Source organism: Mirounga angustirostris, unplaced genomic scaffold, assembly GCF_029215605.1.
Source record: "Mirounga angustirostris isolate CCGP_5_RB_7025 unplaced genomic scaffold, mMirAng1.0.hap1 SCAF_9, whole genome shotgun sequence".
NCBI classification, from domain to species: domain Eukaryota; kingdom Metazoa; phylum Chordata; class Mammalia; order Carnivora; family Phocidae; genus Mirounga; species Mirounga angustirostris.
Genome location: NW_026991717.1, coordinates 55,070,230 through 55,091,242, shown reverse-complemented (window position 1 = coordinate 55,091,242; position 21,013 = coordinate 55,070,230). Strand labels below are relative to the sequence as shown.

Genomic DNA, 21,013 nt, shown 5'->3' with positions numbered 1-21,013 from the left:
TCTTGTTATATGTGTGCAGAGGAACCTAATGCAAACACAAGTAAAACCTCCAAAAAAATAAAAGTTTTGATTTTGGTCACACAAATGAAGACCGAAGTCCTTGAGCTTCAAGTTCTGAGACCTGACACCCAGTGTCTTAATCTAAGTACTTGGATAATATTCACTAACTCTTTGAAACAAAACAGCTAAAATTCAATTCCTTCTGTGTTTTGCTAAAGTATCTCAGTTTTTCAAAAGGGTATTTTATAAATCCCATATAAAGAATGAAACTCCTAGCTTTACTAGTTATTTAAGCACAAGTTTCAATTAAAGACCTGAATCAAATGAAAACTTTTCAGACTTATTTAAATATAAATCATTAAAATATTTTAAAAACAGGTTATTTTTAAAAAGGTATCTTGGTAAATAAATAAAAGTGGTTATCTCTGAGTCCCTTAAAAAAGGTAAGGGGGGGGCGCCTGGGTGGGTCAGTTGGTTGAGCGACTGCCTTCGGCTCAGGTCATGATCCTGGAGTCCTGGGATGGAGTCCCGCATCGGGCTCCCTGCTCAGCAGGGAGTCTGCTTCTCCCTCTGACCACCCCCCCCCATGCTCTCTCTCATGCTCTCTATCTCATTCTCTCTCAAATAAATGAAATCTTTAAAAAAAAAAAGTAAGAGGGACTCTACTAGGCAAATATATTTTTATCCTGTGGACTAAACTGACCATTGTTCTTACCAACATAATGTGCTTCATGTACTGATTAGATATCCTCACCCCCATCCCCACCTCAAAAGGAGTTTACTTACCTGTATTTACTGAAGAATTATAAAGACTACTGATTAAAAGAGAAAATTAAAAAAGTTTTTTACCATCATACTTTAAATATCAAGAAAAGCTGTTTTTTTAGTGTGACAAACCATTATAAAGTAATAAAAAAGTACTATGCCCCCCACAGTGTAGCCCATTTAAAACAAGCTTTACTAAAACTATACCCCAATGTGAAATCAGATCCTCCATAGTCTTGAAGGACACATTATCAATCTTTAGTTAAAGGGACTCATGTAATGAAAACAATTCTTAGTACATATATACTCATCGCATCTTAAAAAAAAAAATAAAGTTATGTTAGGGGTGCCTGGCTGGTTCAATTGGTAGAGCATGCAAATCTTGATCTCAAGGGTCATGATTTCTAGCCCCACACATTACTTAAAAAACAAACAAAACAAAAACGTTAAGAGCTAGAATGAGTAGCGGAAATCCAACTCTTGTAGCAGACATTTATCTATTGCCCTCAAATAGCAGCTGAGTTTGCTGTGGAGTGAGTCTTTCCAGGTTTGGGGTAAAAGAAAAAGGAGATAAACACATCACAATATGATGTACACTATTTGGTACTATCGTTTTCACAGAAGGAAAGATTTAATCAGTAATTCAAAATGCTAAGAATTTGCCAAATATCTTTCTACCTCCCTTAAATTTAGTTATATTTTGATAAGCCATCTCAAAAAAGGATTTCAACTCTGTAAGATGCACAGGAACACAGAACATGTTTAATGGGAAAAAATAAAAATAGCTTTAAGTTAACCAGACTGTTAAGATGTATCAAAAACTTGTGTCCTAAAACAAATGTGGCAAATAACTTTAAAAAAAGAACTTATATTTAGGGAATATTAAACAAAGCCTATATGATACATACAATTACATTAAATTAAAGATTATGGTATAACTTTGGATATTGTTATCTGCTTAGCCCCGTTTCCTAAAGAATAGTAAGTGCATGCTTTCCCTCTAGAAACTGGAAGATGCACTATTGCCATGGAGCAAAGATATCACAGGTGAACTGGACATTGTGAAGGTTGGAATGTAAAGGTTAAATCACATCATTCAAATCCTTTAAATTCTAATTCCATCAACTCAGAGTTAAGCAGGGCCTTTTCCCACAGTTATCACATGCATACATATTTGAATACAGGCACAGAAACTTGTCATTTTTATTTGGGTAACAAAGGGTCTCCAATTTATACTGAAAAATAAGTCCTAATTATTATCACTCCTGTAAAAAAAATTTAGCACATTTTTCACAAATGATTTATGTAAAAGAGAAGAAAATACACATAATTTTATAATATCTTAAACTTTTTTATTCCCTACCAGAGACATTTTGTCTTCCGTTTTCTTTCAGTTTTCTACAATTTCCAAGTTGCACCTGTATTTAATACTGCTTTAATCTGCTAAAGACATTAACTGATTGCTTTCCTAAATCTAAGGATTATATAGTTTTAGTATAAATATATATCACATATTTTTGTAAAATTTTGACAAAACCGAATAAGCATGCCTTGTTTTAAGTCCATGCTCCTTCCACTGTTTATAAAATCTGATTTAATGATCAAAAATTCTTGGTTGTCATTCTTCAGTTACAACAGTCTCCCTTCTGAACTGCCACTCACTTCTTTTTACATAATAACAAGCAATAGAAAAACCAAAGAAATTATCTTAATCTTAGTTCTTCCTTTTGACACTATAAAATAATGTGATTTTTTTTTTTTAAATGAAACAAATACATCCAAAACTCAATACATTCAAATGAGCTGTGTCTCCTTTAAGGTGGTCACCTTGGAAGGCCACAGTTCATTATCCTAACTATGCTACCACTGCTCAAAATACCTTTCAAACTCTTTTGGGATCACCTTCAAAGCCAGCTGCATACTTTCTACTGTTACCTCAAAGATAGATTAATTTTTGGAAACTGTCCAAAGTCATTTGGTGCCAAGTGATGGTAACCATAAAAAAAATCAAGCTTGATAATACTTTCTGAAACAATGTGTGTCATAAAGTTAATAATGTGTATGACTTAAATTAGCTTTGGATGCAATTCTAAAAGAGCAAAACCCAAGAGGTTTTGAGCAATGGTAGATTGCTGGAATTAGGAAATAATTTTCCAGCATGATCACTATACAGGGTAACATTCATTTAGCTGTCTATGTTCTGGCATATTTGTTTAAAGTGAACATTCTGAGAGTTAGTATTTTTAAAAAGGAATATCATTCTTAGGAAAAAAAAAAGAATTTTATTCCTTTAAAGCATCACTTTAAAGTACGTACTATGCAATTGTTTTGTTAGAAACTAGTTCTCCTTACTTTATCAATAAAGACTACTTTAAAAAACTTGAAAGCAAATAACCAACTTATTTGCTCCCATGCTTTTTAAAATCATTAACCGAAGATAAAATAATTTGAAATTTCTAAGGTACTAAAAAACAAAACGAAAACCCCAAATGTAATAAAAACACATCAAGAACCAAACTACAATTTCTGAGCTGCACTGTTTATTTTGCTGCTTGAAACCTAAGTGACAGTATGCCACTATAATTATGGGGTTTCATCTAAACCTTTACTACACTGCAGGTACAGAAATATACGGACACATTTTTGGAGAATTGACATTTTGCAAAATGCAGCAAACATTTTAATTTATACATGAGAAAAGGAAGTGTTCAAAAGGGTATGCATTTCAAGTTATTGCAGGTTATTTGTGAGAGAATTTCTGCAGGTAAAACATGTTTAAATTTAACCAACGGTAACATGTCAGTGTATTTAAAATCATGACAAAAATCTTCTCTCTGGTCATGTTGCCCATGACAAATTACTATGATGTTGTATGTTTAGGGCAAGATGTCAATACAGCATAAATCCCATGGCATTTTGGTTTTCTTCTGGAGATTAAAGCTGTTTTTCTTGGGATAAATGCAGCAGCAAAACACAAACCAGTTGATCAAAAAAAGCACTTCTGCCATAACTCCAATAATTTTCAGGACACATCAACCGACAGTAGTTTTGCCATTCCCAGTTCTTTTAAGGATTACATCTCTGCACTGTTGCATTAAGTACGTCTGTGAAAGCTTGTTCTCTGTTAAGCCAGTTTACTGACTACAGCCTGGTTGAGAGAATTTAATTGGTTGGTCCATTTATCTAGTGCAGTATATCGGGCACCACCCCTCTTCTGATGATCCAATTCAAGGAGTTGGTTGACTTGATCAATTCGGCCATGAATAGTGCTAGAAATAAATAAATAAAAGACATGTCTACAAACCATTTTCACTGAGTGTAACTTTTAGACTAATGTTTCATAAAATATTTATAATATCAATAAATGCAAAAGAAGAAACTGCTGCCTCCACTAAGCGACCGAATTCAGGATTACTTATTTCATTCACTGCCTTATTAAAACTCTACACATAAACTGATTTCAGCTACCTTTTATCAGTTTCACTAAAAGAATCAACAGGCACAGACTTACCTGATTAATCAAGAGCAAATAAGCTTGTGAAGCTTTAAATACCATACAGCTTTTAAGAAAAATGTAATTTCAAAACTATTACATATCATGCCTTATACTTTTAAAAACAAAAAAAATACTATTCATTAAATAATTCCCTAGCTGGATGGGTCACATACAGAATTAGAAATCTTTCTGACCATTTACAACTTTTTCAGAAATCAAGGGCTTAATATGCTCACTCATTCACAAAAAGCCACCATGCATATATATATGTATCTCTTTTAATAGAAAATTATAGCCAGAGGGTGCTTTTTGTGAAAAATCAAGAATTCCACTGCTACCTTTGTTCCCATTATTCAAATGTTATGGTCCTAAACATTTTGTGATAAGAAACGGCCAAGTACTTACTTATCCAATATGCACTGCACCAGCAAGCTCTCCACATCAGCTACATCTATGTTTAACTCCTAAGACAAAAGACTCATTATAATTCTAGTAATTAACTTCTTTAAAGACTTTATGATAATGAATAATTATTCTGATTTTAAATTCATTCCCACCACTTAAAGGAAATTTAGTGAAAAGAAAATTTAAGACAAACTTCATTATCACTTCAAAATATTTCTGAGAACACAGGTCTGACCAAATTTAACTTTGTAGTTTTTAAAGTATATTCTTTTTTTTTTTTTTTTAAGATTTTATTTATTTATTTGAGAGAGAGAGAGAGAGAGTGAGAGCAGGAACACAAGCAGGGTGAGTGGGAGAGGGAGAAGCAGGTTTCCCGCTGAGCAGGGAGCCCGATGCGTGGCTCGATCCCAGGACCCTAGGATCATGACCTGAGCCGAAGGCAGACACACTTAACGACTGAGCCACCCAGGTGCCCCTTTAAAGTATATTCCTACCACAGTTTTATTGTGGTTGGGTTAAAAACTACATCAATTATATATTTTAGCCACTACTCTGTCTCCTATAATGTTCTTTGAGGCTGAAGGAATCTTTAAAAAGAAATGTAATGATTCCTTATTTCTCTTTACTGTTAACTCAATTTATGCCAAGAAAACACAGAATAATTTACATTAAAAGGAAAGCCCTAAGTTATGCTATATTTTGAAAATGTATTATAAAAATGTTACCAAAAATAATTTTTAAATACACTGCATTTATAACTACAAATTATAAATATTAAGATCCATGAATATAAGTACCTTAGAAATAAAAGGAATATGTATTCTTGTGTAAGGCTTAATTAATTTTATGAGCACTTGTGTTCTGATGTTTCGCAAAAGCTCTGAAAGATAAGAATGAAAATAAATTTAACAGTTTGTATATCTGCATGAAACATTATGTACTTCTAAATCACATTAATTAACCATATCAATTATTTTCTCACAATCTTTCTACCTGGCAAGGACATAACGTGTTTGGTTTTTTTGGTTTGTTTTTAAGTAAGCTCTATGCCCAACATGGGGCTCAAACTCATCACCCCAAGATCAAGAGTAACATGCTCTACTGACTGAGCTAGCCAGGTGCCCCAGACATAAGGTATCTGGATCTAAAAATATTTGGGTCCAACTGACGCACAGTAAGACTAGAGGCTGCTAATCACAATTTTTTCTTGTTCCCACCTCCCTGATTTTGCTTATATGTTGTGATGCTACCTAAAATACCCTCTTGCCTTCTCAATAATACTCCACACTGCTCATCATCTCCTCTATAGCTAACATCTTTCAAGAAGCTCTGATTCATGCCAGTCAAGTCCCTTATTTTATGCTCTCTCAAAATCTAGAGTATTATATTTTATACAATGATCTTGCAATTTTCTCCAATTTTTTCACAGACAAGCATCTTATAAAAAACAACAACAAAAAACTAGACTGGAGTTCATGCATAAGACTTCTAAATTTTTCTATACCCATCATTCTAGCTTCATAAAAGAACTTTTAAAATGTCTGCTGAATGAAAGAGAAAGGAAGGTGGGGAAAGAAGAACATTACTTCCAAAGTATTCTTCAGATTTTCCTGATGCATCTGGAATTTAAGTATTTGAATGAGTTGTTCCAAATGGTCATTTAAAAACCCTCAAATAGCTCCATAAACAGGTGGGAACACTGGAGGTACAAAAGAGGCCCCAGAACAAGGAATGATATTTTGTCTTTGTTAATCCAACAGAACTTATTAAAAATCTCACACACTTCCTGGTACAACACCCTTCAAAGTAATGCATCTCCACATCATCTAGAGCAGACTATTTTTAAAGTTTTTGTTACTTGTCCAAAATCCTAAAAATTAACTTTGAACCTAAGTATCAATAATAAACACGCAACAATATCGAAATTAGAATAAAAAGTTAAAAGGGACAGACAGCCACCTTAAATGAAATGGACATCATATAAGAATTTGATTATGTTAATAAATAGCAGGAAACTGGTGAATGATTTCTTTAAAACAGCTTTATAATCTTAAGTAATATCCTACTCCATGACAGCATTTAGAAACATTTCTATACTTGGCAATACACAGAGGAAAACTAATTTAATTCCATGCAGCTCCATTCAGAAGCACTGCTTGAGGTGACACAGAAGGTAACTGAATCCAGTCAGCAGAAAGAGTATACCTTCAATGTGTTCCCTAATGAAAGGGTCATCCATGATGTTGCTGTGATTTGTTTTCAGAATCTTTTCAAATTCAGTGATGTCATTATTCTGATAGGCACTAAAAGAAAAAGTATAAATCTTGTCAAACATGAAGAAGTCATATATTAACTCAGATAATCCAAAATGCCTGTTTCTCAATTTTTATATGCAATAATCTAAGTTACATTATAGTTTCTGTTGTAGAAATCAGAGTTAAACACACACATCCTTCTGCAAATAAAATTAATTTCTTTTTTAATGCTTTTGGTTTTACAAAGATTAAATAAATCTTCTTTTGGGGTCATATACTATATTTATATATAGTTCATTAAAATCTTCTCAAAATCTTAACACTGTTAAAAACTGACAAATATAAAAACTGTTTAATGCTTGCTACTTTCAAATTAAATTGTGCATTTATCATTTAATCCCTAAGAAATGAGGTTTCATGCATACTACTATATGGAGGAGTATGGCCTTGTCTTTGAAATAAGACCCTACATTCTCTCTGAAGATTATTCAGAAATGCAGCTTCCTAATTTTTATCTTCTAGAAAGCTACCAGCAACTGCTAGAACTCTGCAAAGGAACATTTGATTCTAAATTTTCTCTAGCCTTAAAATTCCACTGAGTTATATAGCAAAAATATCAGTGGCAGGTAATTAGTGCCAAATGGGACACACACACAAAGGAGAGAGTGATGGACCCTGCTGCAGAAGGCCAAAGGCTGATTTATGTTCATAATTCTGAGGTGTCTAGTATCTACTCTTAAAATAACTCTGTAGGGCACTATGGGGATTGCTAAAGGTGCTGAGAAGGAAGAAGCCAACCTTCTGGATATGGCACCACTGTCTGCTTTATATGTAAGACATATCATCAGCCATTCTGCACGCCCTCTGCTGTGCTTCCATCTGTTGGGTCGCAATGTAACTTCATGTTAGGGGCAGGTGATTCAAGTGCTTCAACAGGAATTATTTTCCTCTAGTCTGCTGGCAACTGACTAGGAAGATAAAATTAGGAAGCATTACTTTCTCACCTACCCCAAATACATTATTGCAAAATATACTACAGGAGGATATATTCAAGTAGTGAAACACTTGCACATGTGTATATTTTAACCAAGAGACATGCTTCCACTATTTAAGTGACTTAAAAAAAATCTTATACAAAATGTGGGACAGCACAAGCCACTTGCTTGGATCAAAATTTATCATTAAAATAAACTAGAGTTCCAATATAGAGGTTTCACTGGAGTAAACTGTATGATATAGTAAATACATAAATATAGCTATTACCTTTTTACAGGTCTGATAAATCAGCCCTTTAGTCCATTTTAATGTATTTAACCAATTTAATTTAGATGAAATATTAATGTCTAGGGCAAACTCTCCCTCAATTTTTCTTTAAGAGTTTTAAAAGTTTAAACTGTTGCTTAACAATTTAACTTTATAAATATTTTTCTAAAATATTATGAAGTGAATCTCTAGCTAAATCATCTTTTAGTTAATGTGGCCAAATGCTGAGTAATAAACCATTTGAAATAAAGATGGAGAAATCTCCTTTCATAACTAAAATCAACTTAATTCAACAAATACATACTAGAATAAAGAAATAAATAAAAGAAAATATTGTTTTAAAAGTAGGTTCCATGCCTAGCATGGAGCCCAACACGAGGCCTGAACTTGACCCTGAGATCAAGACCTGAGCCAAAATCAGGAATTGGACCTTAAACCAACTGAGCCACCCAAGCGCACGAAAGAAATTGATTTTTTCATGTTGCAATTTAGAGTTCTTATCTCCTGACTATTCCTAGTCCCCTTAAAATAAAATCATTCTTATTTTTTACAGCTAAAATGAGAAGTTTCCTTAAACAAACCTAGTAATTTGTAAAACCTATAGCCAGATAAAAACAAAGTAAATGAGGACATTTTACATAGGAACCCAAACAATATCATGTAATAAGCTATTTTCTCCAAGTATATAAAAGACTATTAAAAGAATGTCTTATCACTTCTGTTATCTACATACATATGCAAAAAACCCCACCCTACTCTATGTCCCTAATATTCTTCCTGCCTTGGTAAACTCAGCTGCACAATCTAAAACAAAAGACTTGAAGAAACCTAGGCTCCATTTATTCCCAGCCCAGAGGAAAATTTTTCTTGCTCACTGATTTCTTTTCCAAAGTAGGCTTCTTTTCTAGGCTTTTCGCTTTGTTTTATCTTCTACATTTTATTTAATATTAATTGATCATAGCAGGTTTTTCAGTTGCTAACAATAATACTGTGGAAGTCATCAATAAATCCTTGGGTTTCTTACCAGTATGACCCCTCTGCTCCTCACCCCAGAAAATTTATCTGAGGTAAACTTTTTTTAAATGATTTTTTAAATCCTGTCAACTGAGAAAATATGGTAATAAAGACATTGTCTTGTTGAAAATTTTTGATTTATGTGGACCAATTCATAATTTCATTTTGGATTAAGGCAGGTAGAAACAGCAAACACTGTGAAATTGTTTTAAAATATCTACAATCAGTTTTCTACTGAAAAATAGCACAGACACAAACATGTAGATAATAAGGAAAAAAACAGCCAATATGATACTATATAAATCAATACTATATAAAATCTTGTGATTAACACAAACAGAATAAATGACTTCAAAAGATAAAAATTTCACAAACTTTGGAATATTTCAAAACGAAATACAAGAGAGTAAATTTGGAATATTAACTAAATTCTCAAAATTTCTCTCCCTCTTTCCCCTCTAATTCACTGCTTTAAGGAAATTTACCTTAACCGAAATATAAAATCTTACCTTACTAAATTCGTCATTGCTAGAATTTCTGGATCATTTTTGTATGGTTTGGCCTAAGCACAGTAAGGAAAAAAAAAAAAAGAAAGAAAAATTATCTATGCTATATGTACAAAGAAAGAATAACATTTATTTCCAGAAAAGACAGCCGACAGAAATGAACACACACATACCTCCTGTGAGTCAAATGGATTTATTCCCGATTTCATTAGCATATTTGCTAAAACCAAATATTTTAAGCAAGTGGTTCGTCTTGGACTTCCCGATTCATCATAATTCTTGAAGGCTTCAAAAAAATCAGTGTGTGCCTTTTCAAATTCACCTTCTCTCAAGTGCATTTTACCACCACATTCTATAAAGAATAAAACAGGATAAAAGGGCATTTGCAGTTCTGTAGTAAGATTGAGCACTTTATAAAAATCAAATGAAAACTATGACAGTGGCTTTCCAGTCTTTTAATTCTAAGGCCTGAATAGTACTAGCCCCAAGGTACTCAATTTAATTCTTTTTTTAGGGGGCGGGGGGAGAGGAGAAAGGGGGAGGGGATAGGGAAAAGGAGAGAGAGAATCTAAAGCAGGCTCCGTGCTCAGCATGGAGCCGGATGCTGGGCTTGATCTCACAACCCTGAGATCATGACCTGAGCTGAAATCAAAGGGCCAGATGCTTAACCAACTAAGCCACGCAGGTGCCCCAGTACTCACTTTAATTCTAAAAAGCAAGTTCTTCATTATAAACATCAAAGAAGCATTTGCAAATCTTTATTCTCAGTTGAGGCAGGAAATAATTTTATGTATATCATTATAATTCAAGAACAGAAGTTCTTCCCCCTGCTCAACTCCCCCAGTCTTGGGAGTAGAACTTCTGTAGAGTTCACTGATATAAAATTTTACAAGACAAAAAATTCAATTTCTAATTCTAATTTCTTTCTAAGACTAGATCATTTCATTGATTTTACTACTTTGCCATTTATTTTCACTAAAACAGAAACAACCTTCAGAGTCATTCAATCATATACAATGACACCCTGGTATCTTCCCATGACACTGCCCACCCTTCTCCTAACAAAACTTGCCTCTGATGACTCCCATGATCAGTGGATGAGGGATGGCAGACTTGATATGAAGTGACTGTTCATAGAGTGCTTTAAGTTTTTTGTTATTCTTCTGTGCTGTGTACATTTGAATTTCCAAAGCGTATATTTCTAATAACTGTGTACCTTTTTTCAGGTCATCTTCTCCATCATCAGTCTAAGAAAGCAAATAATGAACTTTAGTTAAAATATAATTCACAGTCAACCTACTAATTTTTATTTGAGTTAGCCTGAGATCCTTATGTTTATAATACTAATTCTGTGTGAAAATGTACTACAAATTTTAATTAAGATCTAGAACATTAAGAACACTACCTTTAATAGCCAAAAAGGAATGCACACACCCTTTGTACTTTCTAGTCATTCAATAAGGAAAAAGTGACTAGAAGTATTTTATAATATATAAAATGTTATAATGTTTGTTTCTATCTAGGAGATTCTTTATGGTCTTCCCCAAATCTTCACAACCACTTTATATCTACTGATTTGATCAAAAAGCAATTCCAAGTGCCAGGCACTGGGTCTACCTTGGAGAAATACACAGTTAAATAAGCTAATGTTCTTGGCCCCCCAAAGTTCACAATCTAGAAGATTAATCTGTCAATAGATAAATTACAACATAAATAATGATTCTATTTGAAGCATGAACCAAGTGCCCAGAAGAATGGAAGAGAGTGACTAACTGCTGATGGATGTCAAAGGAATAACAAAGGTGGTAAGATTTGAGTTCAACTTTGAAAAATAACCAACAGCCTACAAATATAGGCCGTGAAAAATAGCAGAGGCAACAGTCAGATAATCATAAATACCAAGCCCTTACACAAAGCCAAAATTTATTATTTGGTCTTCCAACAGAATTCTGTTTAGTCATTCACTAATGAATCACAACCAGAGTAAAATATATGATATGTAAGACACAATTTGTACACCTAGATTATGTCTCTGCTATAAGGTTATTTGCAATCAGATAAAATTTTCTTATGTTCCAAAATAAACTGAGCAAAACCTTCACCAGAGGGCTTTTTCGTATTCCGTATATAAACGCTGAAAGACCCTCTTCCATTTAGAAATGGCTTCTTTATCATTTCCACTTCACATGGAACTGAGCTCACAGTTGTTTACGCATCAGACTAAGCTCTTCTAAGAATGTGTAGATAAGAAATAAATCATAAATAACTAATCTGCTTTATGAAGCAAAGCTATTGAGTTTTTTTTTTTTTAAGATTTTATTTATTTATTTGAGACAGAGAGAGAACATGAGTGGGGGGGAGAGGGAGAGGAAGAGGGAGAAATAGACTCCCCACTAAGCAGGGAGTCTGATGCCGGGCTAGGTCCCAGGACCCCAGGATCATGACCTGAGCCAAAGGCAGCAGCTTAACCAATTGAGCCACCCAGGTGCCCCGAAGCAAAACTATTATGAAATAAAAACATTTTCTTTTGTAAAAAAGCTAAAAAAAAAAAAAAAAGTTAAATGAAAATACATGCAGGTGATTATTTTTTTTTATTTTTTAAAGATTTTTTTATTTATTCATTTGAGACAGAGAGATAGAGAGAGAGAGGGAGAGAGAGAGCATGAGCAGGGGAGAGGCAGAGGGAGGGAGAAGCAAGCTCCCCAATGAGCCAGGAGCCCAGTGTGGGGCTCGATCCCAGCACCCTGGGATCATGACCTGAGCTAAAGGCAGACGCTTAACCATCTGAGCCACCCAGGCGCCCCGAAGCAAAACTATTATGAAATAAAAACATTTTCTTTTGTAAAAAACCTAAACAAAACAAAACAAAACAAAAACACCTTAAAAAAAAAGTTAAATGAAAATACATGCAGGTGATTAATTTAAAACTTTCCTGATCAACCTTTCTCCCATTCACAGAAATAACATACAATTAAGATAATAGTACACAGCATAGGAAGAGGTTAAAAACATTTAAAATAGTATTTCCACATAAATTTTAAACTACTATGAAATAACTTATTGATCAAGACAAAAAAGAAAACACAAAATTATAACCACAGTTAAAAAGTTATAGAGGTGCACTGTGCAAATCATGTGGCCATTCAAATTTAAATTAAGTAAAATTAAAAACGCAGGCACATTTCAACTGCCTGATGACATGTAGCTGGTGCTATCATATTAGTGCAGATACAGAATATTTCTAGTTTCTAGCATCATATGAGGTTCTAATGGACAATACTGTTACAGAAGATTCATATATTATAAACTACATATGAAATATCTTTATTACATGTCTCTAATGTTCTTTCTGATTTTCACAGGGTATATAACTAAATATGAAAGGCTTATTCTTAATATGCATTAATGACTAGCCTATTTGTTTATGGAACCTTTGCCTCACTCCACAAAAATAATGATTTAAACAGGAAGAAATGTAATACTCAGAAAAAATGAGTATTGGTATCTTATCGGTATCTTATTTACCAAATTTGATTTTGGGGATGAATCTTGAACAAAACATTCCTAAGTAAGTTTCAAATATAATTTTTTCTTATGTTTTTATTATGAAGAAATATTAAGAAAAAAAGAAGAGAATGCTACCTGGCAGGATTGATGTAACTGACGTAAAATTTTTTGAAGCTTTCCATATTCTTCTCGTTCTAAATATAATTTCCCAAGCTGTAAAAGAATACACTTATTAAAATTAAAAGATTTCAAGAGGAAAAGGCATGAATCTTTAGGAGAGTTTATTAAATACACTCTCCCACTCTTCAAAAAAAAAAGTAATTGTAATTGTTACCTTTGTGTTTGTCTTAAACCACAGTCTATCATTCTTAGCATCTTTCAAAGCTTCCAGTGTTGTTTCATAGAATTCCTGCAGTAAATCCATCTGACATAAAAAATCAGAATTCTATAATTGTAAACAGCAAATTTGTACCTGTTAATAAAGTTAATTTGAACAAACTAAAAGTGCATCTTTGAACTTTAATACACATAAGATACACGATCTGTTTCTGAATGTGTCAGTCTATAATTTAATAAAACCTTAGCAAAACAGAGACCAAATTTACAAAAAGTGCCTAGATCTGTTTTTATGTGAGTTTTTAAAAAGTAAAACCCAGAAAATACCTAATGCTCTAAAAGTATGATTTGTCCTTTCTAATCTAATAACTCTAATAACTCATTTTATATTGATGGAAGTGAATGGCATACACATTGAACTAGTTGTGCTGTTATTAATAGTGTGTATCCTATTCACTCAACTCTCATTTGGTACCTGCTACGTGGCAAACACTAGGCAAGCAGCTAAAGAAACAAAGAATAAGCTTCCCTCAAAAATTCTTCTATAAATATAATTAATCAAGTAACTGAACTACACAGCTCTTAAGTTACTGGGAAACTGCTGGAGTTAGGTAGAGGGTAAAGTCTAGCACAATTTTAGCTGTGTCTAAACACCATCAATTCACCAATCTGAGTGTGACATTTTTTCATGGAAATCATTCTATTTTGCATTATGATAAGCTCCCCTACCTACCCTCCTCTCCCCCACATCGGGCTCTGTCTTTGTTTGAATACCTGATTCTCTAGATCTCTACTTAACAGGATCAAGAGAAAGAGGGCCATGACAACAGGAAAGTTTAATACTTTCAGAAAAGGCTGCCTATCTATTCATGACTGCTGATGGCATACTGAATAAGTTGAGTACCTCCCACCCAATATTTGTTCTTACTTTCAAAGACAAAAAATGTACATATAAGAGCACGAAGCAACACACAATCTTGAAGTTTGAAATTAATTCCCCCCCACCAACATCTGGCATACCATTTATAAATAGTGTACCAAAAATGTTTTGATACACTTGTTTGTAAAACTCAGAATATATTTCCCCACATAAGAAAAGCCCCCCCCCCAATATGTAACAACTCTATAATTAGTGCCATTAATTACTAATGTTTTAACAAAACATACACAGTTGACCCTTGAATAACATGTTTGAACTGCGTGGGTCTACTTATATGTGGATTTTTTCTGATAAATACAGTACAGTACTATAAAATATATTTTCTCTTCCTTATGATTTTCTCCATAACATTTTCTTTTCTTTAGTTTACTGTAAGAATACAGTACACACATAACATACAAAATATGTTGATCAACTGTTTATGTTATAGGTAAAGCTTCTGGTCAACAGCAGGCTATTAGTAGTTAAGTTTTTGAGGAATCAATAGTTATGCCACAGATTTTCAACTGCATGGCAGGGGGCAGAGGGGAGGGGCTTGGCACCCTAACCCTCATGTTGTTCAAGGGTCAGTTTTAAGTTTATTTTTCTCTATTTCCTTTACATATATTTTAGATATAAAGAGTAAAATAAACTATCTTAAGAAATAAGAATGACATCTAGCAGAAAAGACAGAATGAGATTCTGAGATGAACATTTTTTATTATGAATATGGAAAGTATTAAACATTTTAAGAAATCCTAAATGACATGGGAGAATAAATGACATAGAGAATACTTCTTGTGGTAAAATATCACGGTGTTTAAGTTATGTTGCTTAAAAGAATATGAACAGCAATCCAATTAAAAATTATCTTAGCAATACAATAAAATCACCATTGCTTTTCTTAATAACCAAAATCTAGAATAACAAAAGCTCTATCCTTCCCAAGGCCCACTGTAGTTTCTTCATCATTAGCCCTTTCTTTCATCATCCATCATCCACCCATTCTTTGTAAAAGCATTTACTAAACACCTATTGAGTAATGTCAAGTACTAATATGAGTATAGGGTCTCCTTTCAAGGATCTTTAATCAAATCTACACAAATCTAACGGAAGTGGTGATGGAGTTTATTGGAAAGAACTATGTTAGTAACTATATGGGAGTTTAAACCTGCAAAAGTTGTGTGCAGATTATGTACCTCAAGATATTATTTGAAGAGATTTAGCTAGTTATTGCCTTTTAATATTGTATGATTAGTACTATAATTAAGAAAATAGTATATATTATTTCTAAAGCACATTAATGCCTGGTATAACTGCTTAACTAGAAATCTCTAGGCCTTAAAAAAAAAGAACAAAGCCTTTAGTATAAATAATTATAAAAAGTTGGAAGGGTCTGTTACAATGTAATAGTATAAATAATAACACATTGGTAAGTACCAAGAGCAAAAACCAGACTCTAACCTGTTTAGAAGTGGAGATATAATCAAGAATAGAATTAATGGATTTTTCAGAATAATTTCTTGTGACTGCACTCCGAATATAGGTCAATAGTTGTTTATATCTGTTCATCATTTCTGGAAAGTTTGTCTGTCAGGGAAGAAAAATGCATTATTAGATATGTATTTATGTGCTAAAATAGCTACATGATTAAGACTATAGCACATACTACTATGAAAAACAAAGTTTTATGATAAAGTACGTATGACAGAAACACTATAAACATTTTTGCTTAAATTTGGAATTTCTAGGTTACTGACGCATGAACCAAATTTATGAAGTTACCATGAAAAAGTACATTTTACAGATTCTCAAAATTTCAGATATTGTTCTCATTGCACAACATTTACTGAAATCCTAAGAACTACTAAAATATTCACAGACCAAAAAATAAATATAAATCCAATTTTTCAAATGCCTTGGGTACCAACTATGCAGGTATCAGCTATATCCTCTCCTGAAGATTTACCCCTTGATGAGAAAGCTCTCTAACAATAGTGGTATGTTTCTTTTCTCCCTATATTATTGGTTGGCTCATGATAAAATGTGAAGTGAAAGAATCTTTTCTAGCCCGGGTACTCATCCCACTATCAAGAAAAGTCCTCCCACCCAAGGCTCTACTCAATAGTATATGTAGCTAACGTTGCTATTCCTTGCAGGACTATTTGCACTACTGTGGTTATCTGAGGAAACATGAGAGATCTGAGGAAATAAAGAACTACCAGTCAAATTTCCAACACTTAAGTGTTTTGGTGGATGGTCTATCCTCCCTCAAAGTAGATCATATAAGTCATTTTATGAGTCTAACCTGATAATCTGCATCCACAGTCCCCACAATCTCCAACTGCTATTAATCCTTCTTTTCACTGGGTTCTACTCTACTTTCAATCAGGGAGGGGGAACACTGGAAGATATAGTTTTTCTTGACTAATAGACCATGTGTGTTTATGAACATGAGAAGACTCCCTGAAATCTAAGCAAGAACTGAATTACAAAAAAGGAAACAATAGTTGGCATAATTGGAAATAGGTAGTTTGATATATATTACTAAGGCTTTTCCCATTGTTCTGTCCATTTTTTCCCACCTATGCCAGTACCATGTAAGGGTAAATAATAGGTAATATCCTATCAGTGAGCTGTTAAAACCCAAGTTACAGAACATATCTTATGGCAAAAGGCAAATCAGAAATAGACTGTCCTAACTTGGAGATTGTATCTGGATACTGAAATAGGATTTTAGCAAAAAGTTAGTTTTGAATTCATTTTCTTATGCTCTTATAATTTTAAAGCACATTTTTCAATAATTATGTTACTGTATTTAAAGACTAAGGGAGGATTAGGTAAATTACAGTGGTAAACACAGAGCAGTTGATAACAAACCCTTCCAACTTTTTACTGCTCAAAACCTTCACGCAGCATCATGAGTCCTATTCTGAATCCAACCAGAAAACGAGGGATGGAAGCTGAAACTACTATTCACAGATGCTGTTTGAGCAAATAAAAGGTAGAGAAGGAAGGTAGGTAAAGTAACACAAACTACAAATAATCCTCTTACTTCCCATCTTGGCTCAAGGTAAAATGGTAAAATAAGCCTTATGGGTAGCGTATATTTAAATGGGCTCAAAAACTGAACCACTGCTAGTATGTTAAGATAGCAGTTTTCTAGAGTCTCTAGGTATTATTTCAAATCATAGAATCTTAAGAGTTGAACATGGGGCTTCTAATGTCACTAAAATTGTTTAGTCAAAATCTCTGTCCTTGACACCTGATGCTTCTCCCACATATCCTTCTAAGCTATTAATTTAAATATAGTATGTGTATTTAATATTTTCACAAATAATAAATGGAGAGAAAGCACAAGGGCTTTCTTTGTGCAACAGAGAGATATTTTTGAGAATATCAGAGCAGAACTAGAAAGGGTAAATTCAAGATAAACATTTTCCCTTCTTCAACTATATTTAAATGCAACATGCAATATACTTATTAATGTTTAACATGTTTTGAATAGTCTTGATATTTTGGGAGGAAGAATGAGCTAAAATATTTTGTGGATAGTTTCTGTAGATGTCATGGAGGGCCCCTCCTTTTGAAGGTAGGTGAGGATGCCAGAGTGAGTATGTCAAGAACAGGATGAAAGATTAGTAGAAGTTAACTGGACAAAGGTAATAGTCAATTCAGGGAGTTCAATTTCAAATAGATGGGATAGAGAGGTTAATAGGGAGAGGGAAGAAACATATGAGAAATATAGAGAGAGGAGGAAAAAAAGTGGTAATAGATTGCTAGCTATCCTTCCATTTGACATAGAAGTGCTTACCTCTGCTATCTAAACTCCACTTTATCTTTTTCTCAAAAATTCCTCTATCCTTAGTGATTTTAAGGTTCATATCTGTCCCTAGTCCTCTCATCTAACCATTTATTTTCCCCTCCACCTCTACCCTGCACTCTTGAAGACAGCAATTCTCTGAGAGTACAATGTTATGACAATCCCAACCTATCTATGACTTCATTCAACAACATATTTGAGCACCTACTGAATGCCAGCCACTATTACAGGTGATAGGAATGTAATAGTGAATAAAACAAAGTTCTGCTCTCATGGAGCTTACAACCTATGAGGATGAGGGCAGCAGAAAGGCAATAAGTACGTATACAGATCAAGTGGTGATATAGTCAAAAGAAGAAAATTAGCAGAGTAAGATGAATGTAAGTGATGGTGGGAAGGATGCAATTTTATATAAGGTAGTCAGAGGAAGGCCATCCTGATACATGGTGACCCTGAACAGGGAAAAGAGCCATATGGCTATTTGAGAGGAGAGTTTGGGACAGAGGAAACAGCAAATACAAGGGTTTACAAGTAGGAGCATGCTTAGGATGACATGAGGACAACAAGGAACCCAGTAAAGGAGAGGACAGAAAATAGTATCAGAAAGGTAGTAAAGGGTAAGTTGACATAGGGCCTCCCAAGCCATGGTAAGGATTTGGATTTTATTAAGGAGAGTAGGAACCATTAGAAGATTTAGAGCAACCATCAGAAAATTTAGAGCAAAGGAATGACATAATCTGACTTACATTTTAAAAGGATCACTCTAAAAACAAAAGGATCACTCTGCTGCTTGTGGAGAACAGACTGTTAGTAAGGCAAGGACAGAAGTAAGGATATGAGTTAAGAAGCTACTGAAATAATCCAGGTAAGAGATGAATGTTGGCTTGGATCAGAGTACCAGACATAAAAATGTTAAGTAGTATCTGGTTAAGTATCTGACAAAAGTTACTAGATACATTTTAAAAGATATAGATCTAGATATATTTTAAAAATATTTAAAGACATGTGGATTTACCATCGGATTATTTGAGGGGAGAGAGACAAAAAGAGGAGTCAAGAATGATGTTAGCTTTGGTTCTTATCAGTGCAAGTAGAAATCCTTGTAACACAAAGTAGAATTTTTAAACTCCAAAATAAACACTAATAGTTTGGGAAAAATCATTCTGATAATAATGCAGCCAGATACTGTCTATGTATCTATAGGGTAAGTTTTCTTAAACAGAAAAGTTTGATTCGTATGCAGAATTTTTTTTACTTAGTATTACTGAAGTCACAAATCAAAAGTAGGCTAAGTACAGAAATGTATCAACAGAATTATTATTTTTTTAAAGATTTTATTTATTTGAGAGAGAGAGAATAAGAGACAGAGAACATGAGAAGGAAGAGGGTCAGAGGGAGAAGCAGACACCTCGCTGAGCAGGGAGCCCGATGTGGGACTCGATCCCAGGACTCCAGGATCATGACCTGAGCCGAAGGCAGTCGCTTAACCAACTGAGCCACCCAGGCGCCCCTCAACAGAATTATTTTAAAGAGGTAGAAAAAAAATGGCATTTTGTTGCCATGAGGTTTTTACCCACAGAATTTATTTCATTATTAGTTTAACTCCCCTCAAAACAAATCTTACCAACTTGAAGTTAATCTTAATCATTTGCTTCAGTGCTTTAAATCCCCATTCTCCTTTTTCACCTTCAAGTTCCAAAACCTAAAAAATAGAAGACATTTTTAGTCTAATTTAATGCTAATGTTATTTTTTAATGACACCAATGTCTGTTTTGAATTAATTTTACATCATATGCATGATGAACATTTCCCCAAGAATTCCACCATTTCTCAATGCCATTTTTAAAAGGCTTTAAAAAAGAAACAGGTCTTAAAATGCTTAAGGATAAGTGAGCTTATTTAATCAAGAGATTAAATAAGAACTACTGCTCAATTATTCTATAATCCCAGAAGTCCTTTTTTTTCCTCTGAATAATCCATTGGTAAGAATAACCCAAAAGTTTATCAGTTGTCAAGAAATCACATTAATTAATAGAACCACACCTGTGTGATCTGTCCTCCAAAGAAGGAACAAAATTGTAGGGATAATACTTATTGATCATCATATTGGTTTCCTTCTGTCAGAACCATACTAGCTTTTCAGGACAATGGCCCTGCTTTATAGATAGCTTGATTAGAAAAAACAATAGGATATTCCTTTTAAAATATCTGCTTGTACTGCAATGAAAATTTATTTACAGGATTATCACTCAGTATCCAAAACACATTTCTGAGATAAAATTCTGAGACATCATTTGAAAAAATAAACTTTAAGACACAGAATCAATCAGAAAAACATATGAACCTTTTGAAAACTGCTTAACGCTGCTTTTGGGTCATCTTCTTTTAGTGCTTTGGAATTATAGTACTGATTTTCCAAATCCACATTTGGCTCAGAGTTACTATCTTCAGAGTATTCCTGTGTGTTAGGAAGAGATACTAAAATGAAAAAGAATTCCACACATTGCCCTGTAAAAAGTGAATACTGTTAAGATGGAAAAACCATACATTTATACAAAACAACCTTGCACACATAGGTAAAATGCCACTGACACTTAATCATTATTTAAAAAAGAAGTGAAAAAGCCAAAATCAAGTGGAGAGAATAGAATAATTTCTTTCTTTCAGATCAAAACCACAATTTCCATAGAATAAACAGAAAAGCAAAATGTAAAAAAATAATAT

At 33.5% G+C, this 21,013-nt stretch overlaps 1 protein-coding gene across 3 annotated transcripts in view; it reads right to left on the bottom strand.

Moving 5' to 3' along the window:
- Window positions 1-1,421: 1,421 nt before the first annotated feature.
- COPS2 (COP9 signalosome subunit 2) overlaps window positions 1,422-21,013 on the bottom strand; it is a 29,963-nt gene continuing 10,371 nt past the window's right edge. Inside the window, exons 2-13 of one of the 3 annotated variants that reach the window (XM_045900118.3) lie at window positions 20,634-20,747; window positions 19,914-19,991; window positions 15,931-16,056; window positions 13,546-13,656; window positions 13,347-13,424; window positions 10,777-10,951; window positions 9,878-10,056; window positions 9,708-9,760; window positions 6,872-6,969; window positions 5,464-5,546; window positions 4,667-4,725; window positions 1,422-4,034 (exon numbers count right to left, since the gene is read on the bottom strand). In XM_045900118.3, the coding sequence (XP_045756074.1) occupies window positions 3,890-4,034; window positions 4,667-4,725; window positions 5,464-5,546; window positions 6,872-6,969; window positions 9,708-9,760; window positions 9,878-10,056; window positions 10,777-10,951; window positions 13,347-13,424; window positions 13,546-13,656; window positions 15,931-16,056; window positions 19,914-19,991; window positions 20,634-20,747 (1,299 nt within the window). In that variant the 3' untranslated portion in view covers window positions 1,422-3,889. Of the gene's footprint in view, window positions 4,035-4,666; window positions 4,726-5,463; window positions 5,547-6,315; window positions 6,366-6,871; window positions 6,970-9,707; window positions 9,761-9,877; window positions 10,057-10,776; window positions 10,952-13,346; window positions 13,425-13,545; window positions 13,657-15,930; window positions 16,057-19,913; window positions 19,992-20,633; window positions 20,748-21,013 lie in introns of those variants that run through there. The other 2 variants (XM_045900119.3, XM_054513554.2) reach the window with 2 other exon arrangements.